The 11,512-nt window shown below is 44.1% G+C and overlaps 1 protein-coding gene across 1 annotated transcript in view; it reads left to right on the plus strand.

The window, feature by feature from the left end:
• Positions 1-11,512, plus strand: part of RRP12 (ribosomal RNA processing 12 homolog) — a 1,805,151-nt gene that overhangs the window by 1,383,681 nt on the left and 409,958 nt on the right. Inside the window, exon 27 of the mRNA XM_044056239.1 lies at positions 7,032-7,073. Within this exon, the coding sequence (XP_043912174.1) occupies positions 7,032-7,073 (42 nt within the window). The remainder of the gene's footprint in view (positions 1-7,031; positions 7,074-11,512) is intronic.

Raw genomic sequence — 11,512 nt, forward strand, 5'->3', positions numbered from 1 at the left:
TGCACTGGAGGATTTATTTAGATCAGCCATGACAGGCACAGTGATAAGAAGGCATGCATGGCTAAAGGAACAAGCTTTACCGGATCATGTTAAAGCTAAGTTGCTAGATGCTCCTATGGACAAGACAAGTTTGTTTGGTACACCTGCCCAGCAGGTTATGAAGAAAATGGAAGAAAAGGCAAAATCTGTTCAAACTGTTAAAGATTTCTTGCAGGTTCAACCCCCAAGGTTTAGCAGGAACTGGCCTGCCAAAAATTGGTCCTTTCCTGACTCCACAAAATTTCAAAGGGGCAGGAATAGACGCTCCAGAGGCAGAAACCAATCCAGAGGAGGTGCCTACAGAGGACGACAGTGGCAAGGTAACAACAGAGCCACAGACACAGCCACTGCCTCTACATCAGCACAACCACAGTGACTTAATCCTAAATCCGCCTACCAGGGAACAAATAGCAGCTCCTCTAGGCGGAAAGTTAACCTTATTTTCAAAGAACTGGCACTACATAACAAAAGACAAGTGGATTTTACAAACCATAGATCAAGGTTACCGGTTTCACTTCCACACTTTACCAGTCAAAAGAGGAATGCCAAATCTACCTCCAAATCAAAAAACAGAGGCTCTACGCCAGATAATGGAGTTAGCAAACATGAGAGCTGTGGAAAGTGCCAACAGCAGAACAAGGAAAGGGGTTCTACTCCAGACTATTCCTAGTTCCAAGAAAGGAAAAAAGTTGGAGACCAATTCTCGACCTGTCCACCTTAAATACATACATCATTGTCCCAAAATTCAAAATGCTGACCCTACAGCAACTTCTTCCCATGCTGGGCAAGGAGTCTTGGCTGGTAACTCTAGATCTCAAGGAGGCATACCTGCACGTCCCCATTCGACCAATCTGCAGAAGATACCTCAGATTTCTTGCAGGATCAGAGCACTATCAATTCTCAGCATTGCCCTTTGGCTTATCTACTGCGCCCAGAGTATTCACAAAATGCCTGGCATCAGTAATCGCCCATTGCAGACTACAGGGAATTCAAATTTACCCATACCTGGACGACTGCCTGCTACAAGGGGACAACAAAAGCAAGCTGACAACGGATTTACAAAGGGTCATTTACTTGCTACAAGGTCTGGGATACACAGTCAATTTACAAAAGTCAAGGCTGATACCGTCCCAAACAAGGACATTCTTGGGCGCGGAATTGGACACAGTACAGCAAATGGCATTCCTGACTACAGAAAAACAAAAAGAACTTCCTCTTTACTTCTTGGCACTAACAACACTGAACAAGTTAACAGCAAGAAAAGTTCTGCAGGCCTTGGGCTTCATGGCATCATGCATAATCTTGGTCCCATTTGCCAGACTACATATGAGAACTACAGTGGTACCTAAAGAACTTATGGTCCCAACACAGACACAGTCTAGAAACAGAAATCCCACTAATTCCATGCTTAAAACAGGAGTTCCTATGGTGGGCTCAGGCATGCCAGTCAAACCCAGGCCTACCCTTTCGCAGATGTCAACCAAGCCAGACCATCACAACAGACGCTTCAGACCTAGGATGGGGAGCCCACATGCTGGACAAATGCGTGCAAGGATTGTGGACACAGGATCAACTTCACCTGCACATCAATCTAAAAGAAATGCTGGCAGTAAAACTGGCAATCCAAAAGTTCAAACCATTTCTCAAAGAGGGCCAGTTGATAAGGACAGACAACACCACAGTCATGTGGTACATCAACAAACAGGGAGGCACTCATTCATACCCCCTATGCAGAATGACCTTGGAGCTGTGGACCCTGGCACTCAGCTACAACATTCAGTTACAGGCAATATTTGTAGTGGGCAAAGAGAATACTCTAGCAGACATAATAACCAGAAGCACTTCGATGCCCACGAATGGAAGCTGCACCGGACATCTTCAAGACCATCTCAAGAAATGGGGAATGCCACAGATAGACCTATTCGCATCACCCTCAATCACCAGCTCAAAAATTCTGCACAAGGACATTCCACCCACTAGCATGGAAAGTGGACTCACTCTCCTTCAACTGGAAAGGCCTAACAGCATATGCATTCCCACCTCTTCCTTTGATACACAAGGTACTACTAAAAATCAAGGAAGAACGTCCAAGGATAATCCTGATAGCTCCAAACTGGCCAAGACAACACTGGTACCCACTACTGAAGAGCATGTCTCGGAACAATATCTGGCCAATACCCCTGATGCCTTTGATGTTAACTCAGAACAACTACAGCATCATACATCCAAACCTAAAAACGCTGCAACTGACTGCATGGAACATCACATAGCAGCAGCTAATAAAGAACTTTCCCAAAGAGTTAAAGACATTATTCTTGAAGCACGCAGACCTTCAACAAGAAGGAACTATGCTGGAAAATGGAAAAGGTTTGTCATTTGGAGTACGGAAAGAGGAAAAGATGTGTCAAACATAGATATGCCTAACATTCTGGAGTATCTGGCCGAACTTCTTCATTCAGGCCTGTCCTACTCCTCCATCAAGATACATGCATCAGCTATTTCAGCAGAATACAGCTTTGATCCACCTGTTTTTTCGCACCCTTTGCTCAGGCAGTTCCTCAGAGGAATCAAGAATGTAAAACCTCCAAGGAAACCACCATTACCAGCTTGGGATTTAAACTTTGTGCTAGAAAAGTTGACACTATCACCCTTTGAACCAGCAGCAACAGCAGACCTACAGCACCTGTCATGGAAAACTGCTTTCCTACTGGCAATTACTTCAGCAAGGAGGGTTTCAGAACTACAGGCCTTAATGGCAGTGCAACCCTTCCTAATCTTCCACCAAGATAGAGTGTCCATGAGGACTAATCCTACATTTATGCCCAAGGTGGTATCCAGAGTGTCCTTAAACCAGGCAATCCACCTACCTACCTTCTTTCCCAACCCACAAAACAGAGGGGAAAGAATTCTGCATACCTTGGATGTACATAGACAGCTACGCTACTACTTGGACAGAACAAAAAGTAGCAGAAAGACTGACCAACTTTTTGTAGCCTATGCAACAGGAAGGGAAGGAAAAGCTATTTCCAAACAGACAATCTCCAAATGGATAGGAAATTGCATACGATACTGTTACTCCTTCCATGGAAAACCAATTCCACAGAACATAAGACCTCATTCTACAAGGGCAACAGCCACTACCACAGCCTTCTTACGAGGAGTGGCAACCAAAGACATTATTAAGGCGGCTACTTGGACCTCCGTGCATACATTTGCCAAGCATTATAATTTGCCTCTATATTCCAGATCCCGAGCAGGGTTTGCCACTGCTGTACTGCAAGGGATCCTAAACACACCATAATCTACTTTTGTCCTCCTCCCCTAGTTGGCTATGGTATTCTACCCACTTGTTATGACTGCAGATGCATCCATGAAGGACATAGTACAGTTTTGTACCTACCATAAATGTAGATGTCCGAACTGGATAGCATCTGCAGTCAGGATTACCTCCCTCCTTCCCTTCTGTCTTACTCGTAGGGTGTTTACCCTCCTAATAGCTAGATGTTGGGGGGGAGTCTTTTATGGTGTATTTGTTTGTATATATGTACATATATGCTTATTGTTGTGTTTACCTCTATCTATTTGGAAACATTGGCATCTATCCAAATTTTAGCCTGCAAGAGGGCTACTGGCATCTGGGGCAAGAAACACTGAGGAAAATGGCGTCGGCTGATGCTTTTATACCCCGAGACCAACAGAGATGACGTCGGGTGGAGTGCGACATCAGCCGAAGCCGGACCCGGACTTTGGAATCCGGCCGACTGCAGGGCTGCCTGACGACAGGACAACCCACTTGTTATGACTGCAGATGCTATCCAGTTCGGACATCTACATTTATGGTAGGTACAAAACTGTACTTTTCTCCTGTTTTAGTAGATTTTATTGGATGCATTTTCCAATGCCTTTAAGGCTCCAGACTCTCAGCCCCCTGCTCCCAAGGGACCTGATAGATTCTATAGGGTACGTGAGGAATGCATATTTTTGTACAAGTGTCCTACTTAGACCCTCATTGGTGTCTTTAGCCTCTGACATGCCCTCTCATTTGCTTCCTTCTCACAAGTTACTTTTCTCTGATAAAGATAGCGGGACCATGGAAAGTTAAGCAAGAAGGTTTGCACCTCTGCTACCTTGGCTTTTAGGGCTGTTAATTATCACACCAATATGTCTAGGTACTTGTTGGCTGTCTTATCATAGGCTTGTTAGGTTATTTCTGATCTTCCAGACTCTGAGGATAGAACTTCTGCTCTTTCCCTGTTAGGGACTTCCTCTCAGGTGTTTCATTATTCCATCAAATGTAGTTATGATGCAGCAGATGCTTCCTCTAGGGCTCCTACTTTTGTGTCAGTGATTAGGAGGTATTCCTAGCTTCGGCTTCAACCTCTTTGGCTTGAACATGCACATCCCCTAGAATTTGTAGTTCCTCTTCTACTCTGTCTCAAGAACAAACTTCACTGGTGGATCCAGCAGTTGTCTTTAAATCCAGTGCTCTTTTTCATCCAACTCTATCTTCCCAGGAGCTGTTCACAGATGCTTCAGATGTGAGATGGGGAGCAGCTTTTGGCTCCCTAAATGTGCAGGAGGTGTAGTCGCCTCAACAGAAAGACCACATCAGTATCAAAAGATAAGAACTGTTTTGTTAATGCTTAAGGCTTTTCATCCTCTCCTCCCCAGGATCTCTGAAGGTATTTACAGAGAATAGCACAGTGATGTGGTAAGATTTTGATTCTGCATGGACACCTTTTTTCTGAGGAAGTGCGTAGGGTCCTGGGGAGACCAAGAAACCCAATACTAGAAAATCCTGTTTATCCAAATAGAACAGGTTTTCTGTTTGGTTTCTTTCTCAAAACCTGATCCACTTTCTGTGGTTGCTCCTTTGGTTCTGTCTTATCTATGTGAATTGCTCAATGCTGGGTTGGATTATACCTCTAAGGCCCATTTATCAGCTTTCTCTGCTTGTCTGCCTGTACCTTTTCCTTTAGCTTCTAAATTTGAGGTTAAACAATTCCTAAAAGGTGTCCTTCATATTAGGTCTACCAGGAAGCCTCTTCCTCCTCCCTGGGATCTTAATTTTGTTTTGGAGAAATTGACTGTGGCTCCTTTGAAGCCTGTAGCTTCAGCTTCCTGGCAACAGTGTTTAATAAAAATCTACTAAAGCTTGCACACAACTGCAGTAGCAACTGGCGACTAGGTTGCCATAACAAATGTTTAATTTTTGCTTTTCTCTCTTACAGACTTCTGCGCCTCATTTTAAATACAAAACATCCAATAAAATCCCTGCTTTGGTCAATAAGTTAATTACATTCAGTTGTGTAATGTTTTTGTTTGTCTTTTCGTCTTTTCCCGGTTAGGGGTCGCCACAGCGGAACTCCGGTCTGCTAATGATTGGCAGTAGATTTTTATGGTGCCGAGTTGCCAGCCCGACGCCCAACCTTCAGTGAAGTTGCACCCATTTACGCATGTCTTTCGGAGGCCACTCGACTGCTTGAGAGGACATGCAGACTCAACACAGAAGGCACTCCAGCGAGAATCGAACAGGAGAACCTCTTGCTGTGAGGTAACAACGCTACCGCTGTACCACCGCAGCTTACATTCAGTTGTCTAATAAACTAAGAAAAACTCAAAAATGCATAGAAGAAACTTCTAATACCTTGTCTAAAATCTTTGCAAATAGATAAGCAACATAAATCAACTAAGCCCCTGTGTTAACATTCAGGCTCTTATTTAAAAAAAGAAAAAAAATTAATAGAATCGTTAACTCCTGGCAATTTGTCAGTCCTCTGTTTCATTTGCCATAATGTTTCTCTTTGTTCAGCCTGTTTCCTGTAGTCACCACTTCTAAGATTCTTAGATACTACTAAAATTAAAAACAAAAACTTTAATATCTTTATAAACTGCAGTATGTTTGTATAAAGTGTTCTTGTCTTTACTTTTAATTGAATACAGATGCTCTTTGATACTCTTTTATAAACATCTAGTGGACATTCCTATATAAAAACAATCACAGCCTGAACACACACTAATATAAATAACCTCCCTAGTCTTACAATTAAACACCCCTGGAATGGCTAATGTTCTATGTAAATGTTTTAATTTAACAAAAGGCCTTCTAAAATGCATCTACAAACTGAGTACATTCCACATTTATACATACCTTTATACCTATTGGACATTTCCCCTGAGTGCAAACTTGCTGTTGTCATTCTGTGATGATAAAACATTTCCAATTACTTTTATTAAATCTGAATTGCCTTGTAAAATTCTCCATATCTTCCTAGTAATAGATGAAATATCAAAACTAGCTGCTGACGTATCTAGGCAGCACACTGCACTATTTTTTTTTTGTTCTTCCCTAAGTTTGTTTCAGTCCCAGTAGGTTGGAAATCAGTAGTTCTTTGATGTCCTTCATGGATGCATCTGCAGTCATAACAACTGGGTTGTCCTGTCGTCAGGCAGCCCTTCAGTCGGCCGGATTCCAAAGTCCGGGTCCGGCTTCGGCTGATGTCGCACTTCACCCGACGTCATCTCTGTTGGTCTTCGGGTATAAAGGCATCAGCCGACGCCATTTTCCCCAGTCTTTCTTGCTGCGTGCCAAGCAGAAGCTGTTCGCAAGTGCCGGTCGGTCGGATCCAGAGATTACTTCTACCGAATACTACTTCAAGACTTCTAAAGCTAAGTACCCGCTGGGGACTCTTTCTTGCCTCAGCCGATGTCAGAAAAGTTAATAATTGTTTAACCTGTGGGAAACAAATACCTCATAAAGATTTCCACTCTTATTGTCTGCCTTGTTTAGGCCCAGCCCACGACGTAGCAGCCTGTTCGCCTGTGTTGCTCAACCGACGAACGCTTAGGCGCCGGTCGGAGTTTGCTGAACAGTTTTTCGGTTCTGATTTTGCGTACATTATGCCGCCGGATCCTCCGACTACCCAATCTGCCAAAAACGCAAAGATAAAGACCGACATCGGGTCCGCGGTTTCGCCGAAACCATGGTTAAGCAAATCATGAGTGTCTCGGTTTCGGCCGAAACCGAGAAAACTGTTCAAAGTACAGCTAAATCTATCTCTACAACTGAGGCCCCTGCTACCACTCTTGAAACGGCCTCAGAAATTTTATCCACTACGGTGGTTGCCACTGACTTATCAGACACCATTCCCTTGGATGTCTCTACCCCAGCACGTGGTGCTGCTAGGCCTCCAGCAGCCATGTCCATTAAGGCCTTCGCCAGGGCTAAAGCAGCAAAGACTACTAAAACAGTGCCTGTTAAACCCCTACAACCAGGCCCTCCTCTAGTTCTCAAATGCTTACTCTGGCAGAAGATTTAATTTCATTAATTAGAGGATCTCAATCTCACCCAGACAGGGCCTCTCAGCCCCCAGAGAAGAGACCTAGGCAGAGCCCCTGAGCCAGTGTCCTCTGATGAGTCTGCCGATGAATCAGACATAACTGATCAGCCAGAGGCTCCTTTCTCCAATTTTGAAGACTCTGATGCTGAAGAATCCATTCCAGCTGCTTCCCCACCAGAAGAATTCTCATTTGGGGAAACCTTACATGCCATGCGAGAGCAGTTCCAATGGCAGCAACAGGATTTTTCAGACTCCAGAAAAAGACTTAGGACCTTTCTGCACCTTCCACAGCACAGGCCCTTAGCTATACCTCCTGTCCTCTCTGAGGTGGATGATGCTTTCAATGATGTCTGCTCCGCACCAGATTCTTTACCTCCAGCCCCTGCCAAACCAGACAGATTTTACAGGGTGCCAGACACTCATCACCACCTTTACAAGGCCCCACTTGCAGACCCCGAAACTATATCCCAGGGTCCCAAGGCAGTAGCCGCGACCATAGCAAAAAAACCCTATTCCTTCAGAAAGGGAAGCAAGGTCATTAGACAGATGGGGCAAAAAGGTCTACACTTCAGCTACTCTCTCAGCTAGAGCTTTAAATTGTCAGTTTCACATGATACAATACCAAGAGTTTATGCTTGATCAGTTAACTAAAAAGCTAACCACTGATGAATCTCTTGATAAGAAATATGTATTAGAAATGGTAAATAACATACAACAGGTTAGTAACCATTCCTTAAAATGTGGCTATGATGCACTGGAGGCTTCATTTAGATCAGCCATGACTGGCACAGTGATAAGAAGGCATGCATGGCTAAAGGAGCAAGCTCTACCGGATCATGTTAAAGCTAAGTTGCTAGATGCTCCTATGGATAAGACAAGTTTGTTTGGTACACCTGCCCAGCAGGTTATGAAGAAAATGGAAGAAAAGGCAAAATCTGTTCAAACGGTTAAAGATTTCTTGCAGGTTCAACCCCCAAGGTTTAGCAGGAACTGGCCTGCCAAAAATTGGTCCTTTCCTGACTCCACAAGACCTCAAAGGGGCAGGAATAGATGTTCCAGAGGCAGAAACCAATCCAGGGGAGGTGCCTACAGAGGACGACAGTGGCAAGGTAACAACAGAGGCACAGACACAACCTCTGCCACTACATCAACTCAACCACAGTGACTTAACCCTAAATCCGCCTACCAGGGAACAAATAGCAGCTCCTCTAGGCGGAAAATTAACCTTATTTTCAAAGAACTGGCACTATATTACAAAAGACAAGTGGATTTTACAAACCATAGATCAAGGTTACCGGTTCCACTTCCACACTTTACCAGTCAAAAGAGGAATGCCAAATCTACCGCCAAATCAAAAAACAGAGGCTCTACAACAGATAATGCAGTTAGCAAACATGAGAGCTGTGGAAAGAGTGCCAACAGCAGAGCAAGGAAAGGGGTTCTACTCCAGACTATTCCTAGTTCCAAGAAAGGAAAAAAGTTGGAGACCAATTCTTGACCTGTCCGCCTTAAATACATACATCATTGTCCCAAAATTCAAAATGCTGACCCTACAGCAACTTCTTCCCATGCTGGGCAAGGAGTGTTGGCTGGTAACTCTAGATCTCAAGGAGGCATACCTGCACGTCCCCATTCGACCAATCTGCAGAAGATACCTCAGATTTCTTGCAGGATCAGAGCACTATCAATTCTCAGCATTGCCCTTTGGCTTATCTACTGCCCAGAGTATTCACAAAATGCCTGGCATCAGTAATCGCCCATTGCAGACTACAGGGAATTCAAATTTACCCATACCTAGATGACTGCCTGCTACAAGGGGACAACAAAAGCAAGCTGACAACAGATTTACAAAGGGTCATTTACTTGCTGCAAGCACTGGGATACACAGTCAATCTACAAAAGTCAAGGCTGATACCATCCCAAACAAGGACATTCTTGGGCTGAATTGGACACAGTAAAACAGATGGCATTCCTAACAAAGGAAAACAAAAGAACTCCCTCTTTACTTCTTGGCACTAACAAAACTGAACAAGTTAACAGCAAGAAAAGTATTGCAGGCCTTGGGCTTCATGGCATCATGCATAATCTTGGTTCCACTTGCCAGACTACATATGAGAAAACTACAGTGGTACCTAAAGAATTTATGGTCTCAACACAGACACAGCCTAGAAACAGAAATCCCACTAATTCCATGCTTAAAACAGGAGTTCCTATGGTGGGCTCAGGCATGCCAGTCAAACCCAGGGCTACCCTTTCGCAGATGTCAAGCAAGCCAGACCATCACAACAGACGCTTCAGACCTAGGATGGGGGGCCCACATGCTGGACAAATGCGTGCAAGGATTGTAGATACAGGATCAACTTCACCTGCACATCAACCTAAAAGAAATGCTGGCAGTAAAACTGGCAATCCAAAAGTTCAGACCATTTCTCAAAGAGGGCCAGTTGATGATAAGGACAGACAACACCACAGTCATGTGGTACATCAACAAACAGGGAGGCACTCATTCATACCCCCTATGCAGAATGACTTTGGAGCTGTGGACCCTGGCACTCAGCTACAACATCCAGTTACAGGCAATATTTGTACCGGGAAAAGAGAATACTCTAGCAGACATATTAAGCAGAACCACATCGGATGCCCACGAATGGAAGCTGCACCCGGACATCTTCAAGACCATCTCAAAGAAATGGGGAATGCCTCAGATAGATCTATTTGCATCACCTACCAATCACCAGCTCAAAAATTCTGCACAAGGACATTCCACCCACTAGCATGGAAAGTGGATTCGCTCTCCTTCAGCTGGAAAGGCCTAACAGCATATGCATTCCCACCTCTTCCTTGATACACAAGGTATTACTAAAAATCAAGGAAGAACGCCCAAGGATAATCCTGATAGCTCCAACTGGCCAAGACAACACTGGTACCCACTGCTGAGGAGCATGTCTCGAACAATATGTGGCCAATACCCTGCTGCCTTTCATGTTAACTCAGAACAACTACAGCATCATACATCCAAACCTAAAAACGCTGCAACTGACTGCATGGAACATCACATAGCAGCAGCTAATCCAGAACTTTCCCAAAGAGTTAGAGACATTATTCTTGAAGCACGCAGACCTTCAACAAGAAGAAACTATGCTGGAAAATGGAAAAGGTTTGTCATTTGGAGTACTGAAAGAGGAAAAGATGTGTCAAACATAGATATGCCTAACATTCTGGAGTACCTAGCCGAACTTCTTCATTCAGGCCTGTCCTACTCCTCCATCAAGATACATGCATCAGCTATTTCAGCAGAATACAGCTTTGATCCACCTGTTTTTTCTCACCCTTTGCTCAGGCAGTTCCTCAGAGGAATCAAGAATGTAAAACCTCCAAGGAAACCACCATTACCAGCTTGGGACTTAAACTTTGTGCTAGAAAAATTGACACTATCACCCTTTGAACCAGCAGCAACAGCAGACCTACAACACCTGTCATGGAAAACTGCTTTCCTACTGGCAATTACTTCAGCAAGGAGGGTTTCAGAACTACAGGCTTTAATGGCAGTGCAACCCTTCCTAATCTTCCACCAAGATAGAGTGTCCATGAGGACTAATCCTACATTTATGCCTAAGGTGGTATCCAGAGTGTCTTTAAACCAGGCAATCCACCTTCCTACCTTCTTTCCCAACCCACAAAACAGAGGGAAAGAATATTGCATACCTTGATGTACATAGACAGCTACGCTTACTACTTGGACAGAACAAAAGTAGCAGAAAGACTGACCAACTTTTTGTAGCCTATGCAACAGGAAGGGAAGGAAAAGCTATTTCCAAACAGACAATCTCCAAATGGATAGGAAATTGCATACGATTCTGTTACTCCTTCCATGGAAAACCAATTCCACAGAACATAAGACCTCATTCTACAAGGGCAACAGCCACTACCACAGCCTTCTTACGAGGAGTGGCAACCAAAGACATTATTGAGGCTGCTACTTGGACCTCCGTGCATACATTTGCCAAGCATTACAATTTGCCTCTATATTCCAGATCCCGAGCAGGGTTTGCCACTGCTGTACTGCAAGGGATCCTAAACACACCATAATCTAGTTTTATCCTCCTCCCCTTGTTGGCTATGGTATTCTACCC

The sequence above is a fragment of the Protopterus annectens genome, chromosome 14.part0 (genome assembly GCF_019279795.1).
Source record: "Protopterus annectens isolate FY-2018-M chromosome 14.part0, PAN1.0, whole genome shotgun sequence".
In the NCBI taxonomy this organism is placed as follows: domain Eukaryota; kingdom Metazoa; phylum Chordata; order Ceratodontiformes; family Protopteridae; genus Protopterus; species Protopterus annectens.